The 18,738-nt window shown below is 39.9% G+C and overlaps 2 protein-coding genes across 4 annotated transcripts in view; one reads left to right on the top strand and one right to left on the bottom strand.

The window, feature by feature from the left end:
• The window catches only part of mark1 (MAP/microtubule affinity-regulating kinase 1), a 55,672-nt gene extending 50,964 nt beyond the window's left edge, over positions 1 to 4,708 (top strand). For 2 of the 3 annotated variants that reach the window (XM_056267853.1, XM_056267854.1), the window contains 2 exons: positions 901 to 945; positions 3,716 to 4,708. In XM_056267853.1, coding sequence (XP_056123828.1) covers positions 901 to 945; positions 3,716 to 4,058 — 388 coding nt within the window. In that variant the 3' untranslated portion in view covers positions 4,059 to 4,708. The remainder of the gene's footprint in view (positions 1 to 900; positions 946 to 3,715) is intronic. The other variant, XM_056267855.1, reaches the window with a different exon arrangement.
• Positions 4,709 to 6,324: 1,616 nt separating this feature from the next.
• Positions 6,325 to 18,470, bottom strand: zgc:172076. Its single transcript, XM_056267874.1, has 9 exons — positions 18,336 to 18,470; positions 18,116 to 18,162; positions 15,478 to 15,676; positions 14,532 to 14,692; positions 14,007 to 14,139; positions 8,866 to 9,022; positions 8,661 to 8,784; positions 7,737 to 7,926; positions 6,325 to 6,486 (listed from the first exon to the last, which is right to left on the bottom strand). The coding sequence occupies exons 1-9, from the start codon at positions 18,367 to 18,369 to the stop codon at positions 6,326 to 6,328; spliced, it is 1,206 nt and encodes a 401-aa protein (XP_056123849.1). The 5' UTR covers positions 18,370 to 18,470; the 3' UTR covers position 6,325.
• Positions 18,471 to 18,738: the final 268 nt, after the last annotated feature.

Here is an 18,738-nt window from a genome sequence, read left to right on the forward strand (position 1 = left end):
GCATGCGCCCTTAAAATAGCATAATGAATAACGCGCAACGCGCTACTGACTTTAGACTACTTTTTTTCTGGTCAGTGGCGCAATTGTTTTATAGAACAGCAAAATAGCATGAGGGAAAGTTTGCGCCGGAACACGCCTCCTCTTTGCGCTGAACCGCCCCGGGGAGCGCAAGTGTATTTCTTAGTTAACCGACGTGTGTCTGTGGAGGGAAAAGTCCGCTTTGCGCGGGTGCAAAGTAGGAATGATACATGCGTCAGTGTACAAAGTCATTTGCGTCGGGTGCAAGATAGGGCCCTTTATGCGTTTCGGCCGTTCATTGACTCGTCGTTGGCGTTTGGGGGCCTGAAAACACAAACTTTTGCAAACAGGACCGTTATCAGCGTTATTCAGACGATGTTGTGTATTAACGTTACATGTTCAGTCTATAGGCACGTAGTGGTTTTTACAGTGACATCGCCACCTACTGGCCTGGCATGGATAATACAGCGTTTCGGTCAGTTTCACGCAGTCGTGTGAACGGGGATCGCTTTGACAATATTGGCGTCTGTACATGAAAAATACAACGGAAAAACTTGTGCGTTTTTTGGCACATCGCTGTCGTGTAAACGTCCCCTTAGTTGACCACTGTTTGTACTGATGAACGATAAAAACATTGACAGCCAATCAAAAAGCACAGTGGCAACCGATATAAATGCAGCTCACGCTTCTCATGTAAGACACAATGTCTTCTGGTGTGGACGCTGATATAGTTATCGCTATAGTTATGGTTTTTGGTGTGAACAGGCCTTAAATCTGGATCTGTTGTGTTGTTTCTTTCAGAACAGCTGATTTATACTAAGCTATGGTTTAAGAGTTTAGTTGTCCACTGCTTTCTCAATATGACCTCTGATATTTCCCAAGGTTGCCCAGTGAAGGAGAGGCCCGCGGTCGGGCGTACAGTCTGAGGTGAGGTTTCCTCTGATCCCCTGATTCCTTTAGACTGTGTCTGGTGTGAAACTGTTGCTTGTGGGGCATGTGTTGCTGCCCCCTCAGGCCAGGCCACCAGAGCCAGCGTTGATCCCAAGTGTTGAGGTGACGACTGTGCAGTGTTTGTGTGTGTGTGTGAGATTTCTGATTGTATGTGTGTTTTGCATGTTTTCCAAGCAATGCGAACTGTCTTCTGTCTTTCTAATGTAGATTTGAACACTCTAAACAACCATATTCATTTGCCAGTCCATTTATAGTACCGGTACTGGACATATTAGTACCTCAAAAAAGCAGAAGCAGTCGTCCGAACATATACATTATATATCGTGTGCCTAATTTGTATGTTATGCTTTAGCTCTATTGGCACCTGATTTTTTCCCCCATGCACCTTATTCATTTTTGTGAAGTCCTGTTCAAACCAAGAACACTTATATAAAGACAACTGTTACAATATATTACCAGCCACACCGACAGACGAGAACATTCTGCTTCTTATGCACTAGTTATTACATATGGAGATTTATAAGCTTGAGCTCTTTAACTCTTCCCATCCATGTTTACGCGGTAGGGAGCGCTGTTACACATCTTCTGAAATACAGAATCTGCGGATCCACAAACAAGCCATAGAAGCGTAAGCTAAAGCGATCAGCAAACATTGAACAGCATATCAATCAAATCTGCAAAGGACATGTCGACCCATGAAGAGGAAACGACTGCAAGGACTCTCTTATAAACCGCGGAGGGGAAAGAGTTAAATCTGGCTGAAAGTGACTCCAATGATACCATTATCATTACAGTGGTCGTTCACTTCCCTATTCTCATAGGCTTAGAATGATTATGATAACTTTATAGTCATCATCCTTGCTGTGAACGGTGGCCCTTAAAGGTCTGTTTGCACCAATAACGATATTTATATCATAATTACATTATCAAACAAACCAACAGATTTTTATATTAGAGCATTGCCGTTAAGTTGCGTGCCGCCTTATATACTCAAGCTCTTTAAAGTGCGGCGGGTTCTGATTGGCTGTCAATGATTTAATTGTTAATCAGTTGCAAAAGATTTGCTCTGACAGTGATTCCCGTTTCTCTGTCGTTATCATTATACTGTAGTTGTGATGTGACTTCCCTCTTCTCATAATTAGAACGATTATTAAAGCTTTATATTAATATCGTCCTTGGCGTGAACGAATAATAGCGTTGATTGTGTTCACACCAATAATGATAACTATTGTAGCGTACAAACTAACGCACGATAACAGTCCTTCTACTATGAGCGTTCGCTGCAATATTGTCGTCGCCTGCTTTAATCCTTGAACATTTTGAAGTCGGGTGGATTCTGATTGGCTGTCAATGAGTTTAAGTACACTTCACTATTAGTATATTTGAACGATTATTGAGGGGTCCTTCGGTTCAAATGGACCCGAAGCATTTAAATATTTTTCCTCGGAATGGTCCGAAATTTGGTGACTTTGTTGGTACTTGGTATATGTAAAAAAAATAGTCACACTCAGGACCTTCGGGTCCAAATGGACCCGCATAGGAAATGAATGGGAAATTGGTAAAAATGTGAAAATACAGTTTTTTTTGTGCGTACAATCTACAAATCAGCCACGATCCAAAAAAAAACACACAACAGTGAAGGGGTGAATCTATAAAACATCAAGAGTGCAAAACAGACACAGCCACACACACACACAAACACACTTTTATACACATAAACACTAATAAATTCAGATTACAAATGTGTTTTGAATTTTTAAAATGCTCAGTTTGTCCACCAGATGGCATCCATCTCATTTCAAAAATTGCTTTCATGAGGCCTAGGCTTGACTCTAAAATGAAATACAGCTTTAAATAAAAAATAAAAAAATCTATTATATTCAATGGGAAAAAATGGGTCATAATTATTGCATAAATATTAGTTATAAATCATAAAATTATCTCAAAACACCAAAAAAGAAAAGAAAAAATATTATAAAAAAAAAAGTAAAAAAAAAAAGATGATTTTTTAAAAATATATATATTAATCCCACCCTTCCGGACCATTTGGACCGAAAGGTCCTGAGTGTGACTCTGAAATGAAGGACCCCAGAGGGTTAAAACTCTAACTATATAACTATAACGATTGAGTCTACAACACAACTATAACGATAACGTGAATCACTTTCAGAATGATTTTTTTCTAGCTGATGAAAGATAAAAAACATTGACAGCCAATCAGAATCGATCCGCCTTTAGAGAGCTTGAGCATTTAAAGTGACAGGCGACAAAACCGCAGCGAACGCTTAGAATAAATAGAGCGAGATCGTCTGCAGGTGTGGACGCTAATATAGTTAGCAAATCTTTCCAGCTGTTGTTCTTGGTGTGACCTGGCGCCAGTTGCATACACTTAGCCACTATGATAAGACTGTCTTAAGAACTAGTTTGACCAATTAGCAGGTAACCAAGGGCTAATCAGTCTTGCTTTCCCAATTTTAATTAGACCAATTTACCAATTTATGTAACTGACTTCAAAGTTAGGGGCAGTCTTGATGAAAACCTTGAGATGACTAACTTTTAAGACTAGTTTATGCAACCAACCGCTGGTCTTAACTCGATTAGCAGACCTCATGGTTCACCCAGACAGCAACATCCGGGCCGTGAGGAATCCGTGTGTACCGGATGTGGGCCGACACTGTTGCCGTCTGGGTAGTGTCCGTGATGAAGATAAACCTGACACTCTGAACGCTTCTGTGTTTGTCCTCAGGAGCGGATCCGGAGAACCCAAGGAGGAGGGTCGCGACTCCAAGCCGAGGTCGCTGCGCTTCACCTGGAGCATGAAGACCACCTCGTCCATGGAGCCGGGAGACATGATGAGAGAGATCCGCAAGGTGCTGGACGCCAACAACTGCGACTACGAGCAGCGCGAGCGCTTCTTGCTCTTCTGCGTTCACGGAGACGCGCGGCAGGACAGCCTCGTCCAGTGGGAGATGGAGGTCTGCAAACTGCCCCGCCTGTCCCTCAACGGGGTCCGCTTCAAGCGCATATCGGGGACCTCCATCGCCTTCAAGAACATCGCTTCCAAAATTGCCAATGAGCTCAAGCTGTAAGAGAAGGGTTCGAAAAATATGACACTAAAAAGGAGTTTCGCCAGGAAGTTTGAGCGCCATTTTTGAGTTCCTGCTTCTGTACGCTACTGCTGTAATGTTTAGTGGAGACAAAAAATATGAATGCAAAAAGATGAGAAAACGCTCTAGCCCCGATCTTCATGACCTCTAGCATTATACGCCTGGTTAAAACAACCATCTTGCAATAATATCGATACCCTTTCAGGGTCGGCAGGACAGAAAATCTGTCGAGCTAATTATCGTAACGAACTTCAAACCGACTTTTTCCACATGTACAGTTCAGATTTAGAATGTTTTTGTTGTATTGAATTGATCATAGAGTTGTATAAAACAAGACTTTCAGCCTACTTATGTGGAGGTGTTGTATAGTCACTATTGAGCTCTGTACAGAAAAATTATGTTCAATGTGTCATACTTGTTTAGTTTGTTGCTTTTCCCCTTGTTTTTTTAGACTGACACCACCCAGTTTTAATAGTTCTTTTATATGTTCTCAACTTTTGTGTATGCAACAATGGAAATTCTATTATTTTCTCACCCTCATCCGATCAAGCCCGTATGCTGTTATTTTTCATGAAAGAAGAACATTTTAAAGAATTGTTCCATAATGACCAGCACCAAAAATGACATAAAAACACCACCATAAAGTTCCACACAATAGCCATGCATTACTTTGTGTATCAATCCAAAATTGTAAGTTGTGACTGAAAATGTGCTGCGTTTTGTATTCTCTGGAGAAATAACAACATACACGGAAGGACATGAGGGTAAGCAAATAATGACTGAACTTTCATTTTGGGTGAATTATCCTTTTAATTCCGAGTGAGAATTAGATGCGATGGTAACATCAGAGGATGAAGTGTTTAGTGTATCTCCCAGATGCGGATGCTTTGGATGTACAGATCATAGCACACGAGCGTCTACATTAACATTCCTTAGAGAACACACACTGAGACTAACATCATCAGAAACACTGCAGTGTGTGTGTGTGTGTGTGTGGAGCGAGAGTGAGCCAGTTCAGCAACACTGTCAGAATCCAGAACGTGAAAAGCTTCAACTAACAACTACAAGAAATTTATTTATTAAGCCATTTTATGCCTTGTTTTATTACCTGTAGAAACTGTTCATCCAGAGAATGCATGACTTTTTTTTTTTTTATGTAATTTGTTTTGTATTAAGTGGTGATGAAGATGATGATGATGATGATGATAATGATGGATTACAACCACTCGTACTGGTACTTTCTACTAGTTCTTTTGTACTGAAGTATTGAAGGTTAAATGTGCAATGCTGTCTATGTTGTATTACTGTAATGCTGATTAAAGAGGTTGTGACTGCACACTTTTGAGGGAAGATGAGGTCGAGTTACCGTAGTGTGAGGAAAAGGACTAGTGACTAAACATATGATAAGGGTAAAGCTGTGATTAAAGCTCAGAGAGGCATTGAATGTTCGAATGTCAACTGTGATGTTCCACTTTGTGACGGTACATTTCCAGGACAAATTTCTTTTCTTTTTTTCAAAACGAAACTCTTTGGGAAGGAAGCTGAAGGCTGAGGATCTCCAACAAAAATGCAATTAACTCTTCAACACATTTCGTCCTTCCACACACTTTTCCCATTTATTCTCTCGACATTGTACTGTACATTTCTGCGGAAAATCCCTTGGGCCGCTGCGGTTCGACCTCAGTCCCACTGGAGCACATTAAAGCTTACTTGAAATGAGTCTTTGAGCTAAAATGTGTCGTGTCCTTTTTTTCCCCCCCACTAACGTCATTGCAGTAATTATATCAAGTAATTTGTTGTTCTTGAAGGAAAACCGAACATTTTGTTCTTGTGTTTTGCACATGATCATCTATGTTTATGATATAGTAAATATTCTTGTCTGTAAACTCAAATGCAACAAAAATTATGTATGTAGGGTGAATTTCATTAACAGTACAAAGAAATTCCCTTTTCATATTTCAGCCCAAAATCGAAAGAAAGAAAGAAATCGCATTTTACGGAAAATTTGGACATTTTCATGAAAATATGTGTGGGTGTAATGTAGAATTGGGTGAAATATTACCAGGGTGTTTTTTCGTGATTCACCCTTAATGATAGAAACCATAGGCGAATAAACCACTAACTTCAAAAAATATTTTACAAACAAAGTCCCTTTTCAATCCTAGTATTGGTGAGAACGGCAGACTTGTCCTCAGAGAAATGGCACTTCAGCTCTCAACACAATCCTCCCGATGGAGCGACACAATCCTTCACTTCCGAGTCGGCACCAGGTCATCAATGCCGCTGTTGTTCTCCAGTCTTTTCTCCATTCGGATGAGGAGTTTGACCCCGTCCACCACTAGCTGGGTCAGCCACACTTCAGTAAACCCAATGGTCTGCAGGTTGCTGATTTTGTAGACGCCTGGACAGCCTGTGTATTAAAAACAATGCAACAGTTTAAGTTTGTTTAGAGTAGTTGAGGAGAGTAGTTCGTTTTTTTATTTATTTAAACAATCAGGTTAGTAGATCAATCATGCAAATATAACAGTGGCAGCTTTATTCTCATTTATACATCACATTAAAATATTTGTTGTTCTTGCCATCATCTTCGTGGAGCTTTGATTAACAAATGGTTTTGTTTTACAAGCTTGGTGTGAATATCACCTGGGCAGAAATTGATTAATGTTGCATTGAATTTGAAGAAGGAATGGTGGACATTGAAACCACTGAGTACACTGAGCTCGACATGGCCAAGAAGACAGGGCGAAAATGCTTCTATACCATTTTGTTCAAAAGTTATTAAAAATGTTTTGGACTGTTTGTGGCACTAGAACATTTGAGATACCCCAGGAATGCTGAGATCAACCCCGATTAGTGTCCTAAATTTCACAACCTTTTACAATGTTCCATGGGAGTGCTATAGCAGAAGACAAGTAAAGCTGCATCCAAAAACACATTTTCTCTCAGTAGGTACATCTTTAGAGTAAGTACTAAAGTATGGCCTATATAATATGAATGTAATCTGGACGTGATGCATCCGCCACGTTCTACCAGCATTAGTCGCTTCACTGCCGTTCACAACCCGTCTGCTGTTGCCTCATGGGATAGTAAAGTGTCTATTACTGTGTATTGTCTATTATCTAAGTGTCTATTATTATAGTAGATTGCGCATTTCAGAATCTTGCCGGAAGTATTTGGTCATCCGGGAACTTTTTGACTACTCTTTTACGAGTACTGCAAATTCAGACTTACTTTTCTTGGTAACACTTTACAATAAGGTTCATTATTAAGTTAACATTAGTTAATGTATTAACTAACAATGAGCACTACATTTGTTACAGTATTTATTAATCCTTGTTAATGTTAGTTAATAAAAATACAGCTGTTCATAGTTTGCTCATGTAAGTTCACAGTGCATTAACTAATGTTAACAAATACAACCTTTGATTTTAATAATGTATTAGTAAATGTTGAAACTAAGATTAATAAAAGCTGTTCATTCTTAGTTCATGTTCACTAATGAACCTTATTGTAAAGTGTTACCCTATTATTTTTACACACCGTTTTCGCCTACTATATATTAGGGAACTAGTCACATTTTTGAATGCAGCCTAATTACATTTTTATGTTAGACTGTGGCTGATATCATGTATGATTTTACACGAATGAGTTTTGCCATACTTGTTGCTTCCATCTGCAGTCGTAGTCTGTCCAAGATGTCATCCATGCGTTTGTTCTCTGCGAGATGTAGCAGTTTCACTGTGACACTTGCCTTCAGGCCTGTGCCCACCTCTGCAGGAGAGCTGATCACCCAGCCCAGGTGAGGCTTCCAGATAAATGGGTGTCTTCGTTTATTATATACTGCCTCCATCTAAAAAAACACACATTTTAGATTGTTGGTGTGCGCAGCATAGACTATATAGAATATGGCATGCCTCAGGGTTCAATATTAAGACCTTTTGTCTTCTCATAGAACCCATATCGGTAACACTTTACTTGAAGGGGTGTGCATAAGACTGACATGACATCATAATCACGACACATGTCATGAATATGAAGGAGGGTTTATGCATGTTTATGACAACTGTCATTAAGTGTCATTCGCTCAATTATGACATGTTTACTGCAAATATGACATTGTTTGAGATGTCTTTGTTATGACAACTTGACATAAACCAATACATCATAACCTGTCAGTGTCTTGGTAATGACAATTTGACATTACCAAAACAACATAAATTGTCATAAATATGTCATAAACATTAATCTGCAATGTCATGTTTATGACATATTTATGACAGGTTGTGTTGTCTTAGTAATGTCAAGTTGTCATGACAAAGACACTGACAGGTTATGATGTATTGGTTTGTCATGTCATAAGAAAGACATCTCAAACAATGTCATATTTGCATTAAAAATGTCATAATTGAGCGGATGACACTTAATGACAGTTGTCATAAACATGCATGAAACCTCCTTCATATTCATGACATGTGTCATGTCATGATTATGAAGGTGTCATGTCAGTCTTATGAACACCCCTTCAAGTAAAGTGTTACCAACATGGCAACATGATATTGTTTAAGGTAGTCGATTGATATAAACCTTCAACACATTGATGCAGATAGTTTTAAATGCTTCTTGTAAGCAAGCATCACTTCTATAAGACACTAGTTTCAGATGGTCTTCCATGTTAACCCAGACAGCCAGGGTCCCGTCCTTGCTCAACCTGATTGGAGGCAAAAACATATAAGCAAAAATTGCGAAATGGTTAACATTATTTAACCACAATTTATGAACCCTAACCAACCACAGAGCCCTCGCATCAGGCCAGTCACGAGCCACACCGATCTTCATCAGAAAAGATGGTGGAGCGTCCATCACAACCCCTCGGTCTTCAGTCTCATGGCTGAGTTCATCTATGGAGTAAAGCTTTCCTGGCAGATCCTCAGCCAACTGCTCCAAAGCTACAAAACAAGTGAAGTAAGGGATAATGTACATCCAGCCGGTTGTTATCTCAGAATAAACCCCTGACAGGGTGATGAGGACCCCAAAGCGAAGCGGAGGGGTCTTGCGTTAGCCTGAAGGGGGTTATTTTGAGAGAACAACCGGCTGGATCTACATCATCCTGCTTATTACACAGCTACTTACTTGCCACGTAAGTAAATAATTAGACAAAATATTGATCTGAGTCTAAATATTTTATTAGGTCTTTAAACGCAAAGCTTCCGCGGAGAGAGCAGTTGCTAACGCGGCAATTCAAACTAGACGGACATTTAAGAGATACGGTATACAGTCAGACAACTTATTACACAGCATTTCACCACATAATTATGGAGATAAAAAATATTGATTTCACATTACAGTTTTTTTCAATTGCTTACACACTAAAATTAAAACTTTCCCACTATTAGCAAAACCTTACACTCAAGGAGCAAAACACCAGCCTAGATTTGCACAATTGTAAGCACGTTGTCAGCTTCACCCTTTTTGCAAAACATTACACACAGTAATTTGTAAAACTCTACACACATTTTCACACCTTAGACACAGTTAAGGATTGTGAGGTTACTTCCTTGTCATTACAAAGCCCCGGTTTGCCATTGACCACACTAATGAATGAATTGGATATGCACATCCACCAGGTGTGGAAGCACACGTGTGCTAATTTGAAAACGCAGCACTCAGGTGTGCTATAAAAGGCAGCAGGTGAGTTCACCTGTCTTCAACAAAAATGGAAGGAGCTAGAAGAAGAAGAGTGAGAATAAGAGGGGGAGCTCAAAGAGGAGATGAAGGAGGTAGAGGATGAGGAGAAGGAGGTAGAGGAAGAGGTGAAGGAGGTAGAGGAGGAGGAAGTAGAGGAGGAGGAGGAGAAGGAGGTAGAGGAGGAGGAGAAGGAGGTAGAGGAGGAGGCCCAGATAAAGGAAGAGGAAAAGGAGGTAGAGGAGAAGGAGGTAGAGGAGGAGGAGAAGGAGGTAGAGGAAGAGGTGAAGGAGGTAGAGGAGGAGGAGAAGGAGGTAGAGGAGGAGGTGAAGGAGGTAGAGGAGGAGGAGAAGGAGGTAGAGGAGGAGGTGAAGGAGGTAGAGGAGGAGGTGATGGAGGTAGAGGAGGAGGAGAAGGAGGTAGAGGAGGAGGAGAAGGAGGTAGAGGAGGAGGCCCAGATAAAGGAAGAGGAAAAGGAGGTAGAGGAGAAGGAGGTAGAGGAGGAGGAGAAGGAGGTAGAGGAAGAGGTGAAGGAGGTAGAGGAGGAGGAGAAGGAGGTAGAGGAGGAGGAGAAGGAGGTAGAGGAGGAGGAGAAGGAGGTAGAGGAGGAGGAGAAGGAGGTAGAGGAGGAGGTGAAGGAGGTAGAGGAGGAGGTGAAGGAGGTAGAGGAGGAGGAGAATGAGGTAGAGGAAGAGGTGAAGGAGGTAGAGGAGGAGGAGAAGGAGGTAGAGGAAGAGGTGAAGGAGGTAGAGGAGGAGGAGAAGGAGGTAGAGGAAGAGGAGGAGGAGGTGAAGGAGGTAGAGGAGGAGGAGAAGGAGGTAGAGGAGGAGGAGAAGCAGGTAGAGGAGGAGGCCCAGGTAAAGGAAGAGGAGAAGGAGGTAGAGGAGGAGGAGAAGGAGGTAGAGGAGGAGGAGAAGGAGGTAGAGGAGGAGGAGAAGGAGATAGAGGAGGAGGAGAAGGAGGTAGAGGAAGAGGTGAAGGAGGTAGAGGAGGAGGAGAAGGAGGTAGAGGAGGAGGTGAAGGAGGTAGAGGAGGAGGAGAAGGAGGTAGAGGAGGAGGTGAAGGAGGTAGAGGAGGAGGTGAAGGAGGTAGAGGAGGAGGAGAAGGAGGTAGAGGAGGAGGAGAAGGAGGTAGAGGAGGAGGCCCAGATAAAGGAAGAGGAAAAGGAGGTAGAGGAGAAGGAGGTAGAGGAGGAGGAGAAGGAGGTAGAGGAAGAGGTGAAGGAGGTAGAGGAGGAGGAGAAGGATGTAGAGGAGGAGGTGAAGGAGGTAGAGGAGGAGGAGAAGGAGGTAGAGGAGGAGGAGAAGGAGATAGAGGAGGAGGCCCAGGTAAAGGAAGAGGAGAAGGAGGTAGAGGAGGAGGCCCATGCAGGTAGAGGAAGAGGAGAAGGAGGAGGTAGAGGAGGAGGCCCAGGTAGAGGAAGAGGAGAAGAAGGAGATAGAGGAAGAGCAGAAGAAGGAGATAGAGGAAGAGGCCTAGGAAGAGGTAGAGAAGGACTTGAAGAGTTGATAGAATCTGAACAAAGAAGACGAGGACCAAATTTGACTCAAGAAATCCGTGCAACACTTATTGACCGTGTTATCAACCATGGACTGACACTGATGGAAGCTGGACAAAGAGATCAACTAAATCTCTGGTTGATACTTCTTGTTGCTTTTACAGTAGTTTTTCTTCAGAGTCAAAGTGTATGTACTTCATGCAGTAATTTTTATTTGTCTACAGATTTTATTTTTTTCATTGATTTCTTTGTTGGTTGATTACTGTAACTGATTATGGTAAGAAATAGTGTAAATAAATACTTGAAATATGAGTCTGCAGAAATCAGTGTTGTGCAGTGCTTGGCAAGTTTATAGTAGGCCTATTTGTGTACATTCTCCCTATATCTCAAACTAATCATGAAGAATGTTGTGGGTTTGTCACTATTTTTTTTTTTTCATCTAAATTATCACTTACATAACAATGTCTGGCCAAAAATCTAGCACATGCTATTTCCTAAAAATAGTTTTTTTTACTAAATGTAAAAATGTAAAAAAAATTCAAATGTGTTTTTTATTTATCACAGCCGTGTGAAACTGGCTGCAATAGTGTCTGATCATTGAGGACTGTGTTGGTTAAATAAAAAAACTAATAGCATTTTCACAAATATGTGTATATCTTTTGACTGAAGTGTGTATGTTTTGAGAGAAGTGTGTCATTTTGCAAACAATCTAGGAATTATGCAAATCGAGTGTGGTGTTTGGATAATTGTGATTATATTTTGAAAAAAAGAACCCGGTTTTCAAAATTGCGTGTAAACAATTGAAAAAAACTGTAAACTGTTTTAAAATTGTACCTGTTTGTTATCTTATAATTAATATCTTATAATTACAAAACAATAGTCACAAAATGGCAGCAGAGCGTTTGTGTGAAACAAGATAGAGCAAGGCCACGATACTGGATGGCATAATTAAATAATTGTGCACAAAATATTGATTCGACTGAGTTTTAATATTTTATTATCTCACCAAATGCAAAACTTCCACGAAGAAAAATCGTTCCTAGCAAGCGTATAGCGCTGGCTTCAAGTCAAGTCAAGTCAAGTTACCTTCATTTATATAGCGCTTTTAACAATGTAGATTGTTTCATTGCAGCTTTACAGTGATAATAGGAAATTAAAGTAACAGAGATTGTTTTGGCTTTACAGCAGCTCTAGAATAAAGTTATTGTCCAGCTAAAGTTAGTTTTGATTGATTGACTTCCGTCGCAACGATCATTAGTTATTAACTTAGGGGCCGCTAAGACGACACCGTTCTAACAGAAAACCCTTAACGCGCTCCGGCCGCTCATTCGAGTACATCAGGATTTATGGGAAAGTGTTCCCGGTTCCGGCTGATCTAATCTATGCAGCCTAACATTGAATTATAGAAGTCTATAGTGTGTTATGTGTATGTTAGGCCAAAGAGATGTTTTTAGTCTAGCTTTGAACTGACAGAGTGTGTCTGCTTCCCGGACAATGTTAGGAAGACTGTTCCAAAGTTTTGGTGCTAAATAGGAAAAGGATCTACCGCCAGCAGTCGATTTTGATATTCTAGGTATTATCAACTGGCCGGAATTTCGAGAGCGTAATAGACGTGAAGGACTATAATGCTTTAAAAGCTCACTCAAGTACTGCGGAGCTAAACCATTTAGTGCTTTGTAAGTAATCAGCAATATTTTAAAATGTATACGATATTTAATAGGCAGCCAATGCAGTGTTGACAGAACCGGGCTAATATGGTCATACTTCCTGGTTCTGGTAAGAACTCGAGCTGCTCCGTTTTGGACCAGCTGTAGTTTGTTTGTTAAGCGTGCAGGGCAACCACCCAGTAGAGCATTACAATAATCTAGCCTTGAGGTCATGAACGCATGAACTAACTGTTCCACATTTGTCATTGAGAGCATATGATGTAATTTAGATATATTTTTAAGATGGAAGAATGCGATTTTACAGATACTAGACACGTGACTTTCAAATGAGAGATTGGTATCAAAGAGCACACCCAGGTTCCTAACCAATGACGAAGACTTGACAGAGCAGCCATCAAGTGTTAGACAGTATTCTAGGTTATTACGTGAGGAAGTTTCTTGTCCAATAATTAGAATCTCTGTTTTTTCAGAATTTAGTAGTGGGAAATTACTAGTCATCCAATTTTTTATATCAGCTATGCATTCCGTTAATTTTGTGAATTGGTAAGTTTCGTTAGGTTTTAAAGAAATATAGAGCTGAGTATCATCAGCATAACAGTGAAAACTGATGCCATGCTTCCTAATGATATCTCCTAAGGGTAGCATGTACAGAGTGAACAGCAGCGGTCCTAGTACTGAGCCTTGTGGTACACCATACTGAACTTGTGATCGATAATCTCTTCATTTACTGTTACAGTAACCCGGATGAGCCTGTGTCTTTTTAGCAGTTGTTATCTAGGAATAACACACAGCTGGATGGCGCGATTGACCAATCAGAACCAAGTATTCCACAGAGCTATGTAATAAATTAGCATAAAGTCAGGGGTGTCCGAACCTGCTCCTGGAGGGCCACTGTCCTGCAGTTTAGCTCCAACTTGCCTCAACACACCTGCCTGGGAGTGTCTAGTATGCCGAGTAAGACTTTGATTAGCTGGTTCAGGTGTGTTTGATTGGGTATGGAGCTAAACTCTGCAGGACAGTGACCCTCCAGGAACAGGATTGGACACACCTAGTAGACCCATGATCATGTTTTAACTGCAGTACCTGTTTTGGCCAGTGTGAGGAGCTGTCTGCGCTCCCCTCTGCTGCAGTGTGTAGGGAAGGAGTAATCCTCTATGCTGCGGCCCACAGTCACCTCACAACTCAAAGCATATGCCTGGTCAAAGTCATCACCTCCCTACACACATAAACACAGACTTTACTCTTCCACAGCATGCTGACACTACAGATTTAGCACTATCTCTCATGACTATAGTATAATCAAAAAATTTTCCCTGAGAGGAAAGATTCTTAATGGAGGAGCGTCTCCTAAAACTATATAAAATGTGAGTAAAATTGCTGGCACAGCTAGTATGGAGCTGTAAAATCAAGTGGATAGCATAGCAGAGTTTATATCTGACTTATCATTGCACTTTGACATGGTTGAAATCTCTGAAACTCTTGAGGAGACACAAGTCTTTTTCTCAGGTAAAACATCAGGATACTTTAGCAAAAGTGTGCATTTGGTCTCCATTTAACCTCACTGTTGAGACATTTAAGAGATGTTACTAGTTATTCTTTTCTTCGTACCTTCAGGTTGTCATAATTGAAGTCGCTCTCTTGTACAGTGTCGGTGGTGACCTTGTAGGCGTGGTAAGACTCGATAATACGGTCAAAAAAGTCACAGAACAGGATATATGATTGAGCATCTCCAGCTAAACAGCCGACTGCTTTTGGTCCTACGGACTGTCCTGTCAGACAAAGTCACACAAGATCTAAAATACAACATGAAAGGACAGGGTTTACAAATGCAAAGCATGATTAATATTTGTAAATTATTCTTATTTGATTTTTTATACAGAGAGAAAGGTGTGACTCTATTTAAGGCAGAAAATGCATAACTTAAAAATATTGCCAACCTTTTCCCTCACAGGGACCCCAAACAATAATAATAATTTTTAAAAAGTCCACATAATTTAAACACCATGAAGTACCTTCATGAAACCCCAGGGGTACACAGATATATGGACCAGGACCTGATATTCACTCGAGTCTCTTCAGTACTTATTACTCTTTCTGTAATAAGTACTCTTTTTAAAAGTATTCTTAAGTGTACTTCTTTTTCACAAGGGTTCCCATGAGACAAAGGACTAAATAAACATAGTAATGATGTCTTCAGATGTGAAAAAAAAAAAACATTTATGTGAGGGTAATAGTGAACATTTACATGTAATGTAAACACAATAGAAATCAATGGAAAATTAAATAATACATGATTACATGTTCAAAGTCTTAACCCTGTGATTTAGTGGATCATGTGTCATCTGTGTATTTGCACCTCTTTTTTATTCCCATAGCTCGAATAAATCATTCAGAGAAGTGTTAGTTGAGCTTCTGGTTTCATTTCTCTGCAGTCTGCAACCTGCTAACCGTTCAGTGGAGATTATGACTCATTCTATGAATTGACGGCTTGTGTGAAATGTGTAAAAACAGTATTTCTGAAAATTCATCCAGTTAATGTCAAAGAATAACTCACCCGGATCCTCGAGTCCAGGGCGTATGATATCATCAAAAATGACCCCGCTTTCTGTCGCCCGGTTGAACTGTCGCGTGTACATGTGCAGGTCGAGGATTCGGCCCATGAGGGTGCGGTTTCTGTCCAGGTTTGGGAACTCATCTTTAGGGGAACTTCTCTTCAGATTGAACCTGCTCATAGGGTCACGGGGGACTAAACTCTGGGCAAAACACAAAGATATTGCTATTAACATATTTAAATTTATTCATGCATGCACTGATATCATTTCTACAGAAGCAGGATGGGTGACACTTAATATCGATGGTTCACTATGGAGTGCATAGCTGATATAAAGAAAATTGGATGACTAGTAATTTCCTACTACTTCTGAAAAACAGATTTTCTAATTATTGGACAAAAAACCTCTGCACGTACTAACCTAGAATACTGTCAAACACTTGATGTCTGCTCTGTCAAGTCTTTCAATTGAAAGCCATGTTTCTAGTGTCTATAAAACTGCATTCTTCCATCTTAAAAATATATCTAAATTACCTCATATGCTCTCATTGACAAATGCAGAAAATGTGTTAATGTGTTCATGACATCAAGGCTAGATTATTGTAATGCTCTACTGGGTGGTTGCCCTGCACGCTTAATAAACAAACTACAGCTGGTCCAAAACGCTGCAGCTCGAGTTCTTACCAGAACCAGGAAGTATGACCATATTAGCCCGGTTCTGTCAACACTGCATTGGCTCCCTATTTAAATTTAAATTAAAAAATATTGCTGATTACTTACAAAGCACTAAATGGTTTAGCTCTGCAGTACTTGAGCGAGCTCTTAACGCATTATAGTCCTTCACGTCTATTACGATCTCAAAGTTCCGGCCAGTTGATAATACCTAGAATATCAAAATCGACTGCAGGCGGTAGATCCTTTTCCTATTTAGCACCAAAACTCTGGAACAGTCTTCCTAACATTGTCCGGGAAGCAGACACACTCTGTCAGTTTAAATCTAGACTAAAAACAAATCTCTTTGACCTGGCATACACATAGAAAATTATACATTCCTATTATATAAATCAGTTAAATGATTATTAGGCTGCATAAATTAGGTCAGCCGGAACCGGGAACACTTCCTACAACACCTGATGTACTCGTTACATCATAAGAAGAATGGCATCTACGCTAATGATAGTCTTTCCGTTTATTCTGAGGTTTACTGTAGTCAGCCGGATCCAGGCTGTATCCAGATCAGATGGTGGACCTGCGCCTAGACACGACCACAACGCATCCCTGAATTGTCAGCAGAGATTGTGTCAACTAGACTCTCCGAAACTCCGAGCACATACGCATTCAAAAGTGCATAGCCTAACACTTAATACCCATATGCATGCCGTCACCGTTCTCACAGATGCACGTTTTTGAAGTTTACACGGAGATGATAACGGTATCATTTTCAAAACTTGTTTCAAAGTTATTTCAAAAAAACTATTTCGTTTTCTGTTTTGAGTTGAACGCGGTGTCGTGTAAGCGGCCCCTGAGTTAATAACTAATGGTTTTTACAACAGAAATGAATCAATCAAAAACTTACGTAAGCTGGACTATAGCTTTCTTCTAGAGCTGCTGTACAGCCAAAACAATTTCTGTTCCATTCATTATTATCTCTGTAAAGCTGCTTTGAAACAATCTGTATTGTAAAAAGCGCTATATAAATGAAGGTGACTTGACTATAAGTATCTTTGCAACTACATGTCAACTAACTATCATTAGAGTATTAGTAGACTGTCTGCTTAATGTCTGCTAACTCTTTATTTTGATGCTTTATACGGTTTATTAATTTTATTTCAGTTTTAGCTTTAGTTATTGTACTATCAAGTTATAACTACTACTATATAAATACTAACTAAATGAAAATGGCAAATGTTGCCTTGACAACTAGAGTTTAAAAAATATATATTTTATTTAACTTCAGTTAACAGCTTTATTTAAAGTAACAAAAATATTTTTTTTTGGTAACAAATTTACTTAAAGCCTTTATTTATAATGCATTATTAAAGTATTTTTAATGCATTAATTACACCTTGTAATGCACCTTTTAATGCATTTTATGATTTAATTAATAATTGTAGCTAAAACATTATAATACTTGTCTATTCATTATTACACTTTCAGAAAGTTTAATACATTGAAAAAAACACGACAAACAACCAATTTTAGACGTAACAAGGAATCTGCATATTATAATGCATTTCATCTTTGGTTACAATTTTTCATGTAAAGATATATTGTATTATAACTTTCTTTATGAATTCCTTTATAATGCATTATACATAAAGGCTCTGAGTAAAGTGTTACTGTTTTTTTAATGATTTTAATTGTAGTTCTAAACTGAAATAACGCTGATGGCAACTGTGTTCACTGTGCATTAGAAATGAACATTGCTTTGTTGTGAACCAAACTGCATCCCAAACCTGCCAAAAATGGTCAAGGTTGTGCAGAGAGAGGACGTGGTTGTGGCGATCCATTCAAGATCACTGAACAATGCAACTGCCTGGCAGCACTCTTTTTTCTCTCGTCCGCAAACAGACAAGAGTACGGGACTTTCCACAAGCTGGGTGTAAATGGGTTTGGTGTGTTTGTTTGTGAAGGGGAATACCTCCAGCACAGGCCTGTATTTCGACTCCTTTGGGTGCTCAGTAGGTGCTGAAACACAAATCAGACATGAAACATCAAGTCTCAAATACCTCCACACAACGATTCTGTTTGTGTCTTTTTTTGTCTAAAATTAGTGGTTAAAGGACTAACTCAGTTCTGATGTTTATCACTACATCTCCATCACAAGCAATGGCATTACATGCATCCAAAATGTGACTTACGCTTAATCATCCACATTTTTTCTCTCTTCCACATCTTTGTAGCTGTTTTATCTGAAACGCTTGCACACGTACGATAGTCTCCAGTCGACAACAGCTAGACGTAGCTGTAGACAATATCTATGAATAGCAAGTGGGGCTCATCGTCATATGAGCGGCTATTGTCCCGTCACCCACCACACAAAGCACGAGCACCCATGCCGGTGTCATGTTGCCTGCCTGTAATAATGTACCTATTTATACGGTTGTGTCAGTATCATACTTCACATTGAGGCTTGAGGGTTGGGTACAAACACTTTCAATGCAGGTCTGTACATTACTGGGGACAAGTAGAGAAGAAATTTGTGGGAGGAAATGGATATGAAGATTGCATGCTCTGAGAAAATATACACACAATATGTGCACG

The sequence above is a fragment of the Rhinichthys klamathensis genome, unplaced genomic scaffold (assembly GCF_029890125.1).
Source record: "Rhinichthys klamathensis goyatoka isolate OS25496 unplaced genomic scaffold, OSU_Roscu_1.1 h1tg000264l_1, whole genome shotgun sequence".
Taxonomy (NCBI): domain Eukaryota; kingdom Metazoa; phylum Chordata; class Actinopteri; order Cypriniformes; family Leuciscidae; genus Rhinichthys; species Rhinichthys klamathensis.

What these genes read in the sequence shown, in the direction of transcription:
- zgc:172076 (XM_056267874.1), bottom strand. Translation starts at nt 18,369, where the DNA reads ATGTGGAAGAGAGAAAAAATGTGGATGATTAAGC. An exon ending in CCCTGGACTCGAGGATCCGG is followed by an intron (nt 14,693 to 15,477) that starts GTGAGTTATTCT and finishes TTTGTCTGACAG; the next exon opens with GACAGTCCGTAGGACCAAAA. An exon ending in CCTGATGCGAGGGCTCTGTG is followed by an intron (nt 8,785 to 8,865) that starts GTTGGTTAGGGT and finishes GCCTCCAATCAG; the next exon opens with GTTGAGCAAGGACGGGACCC.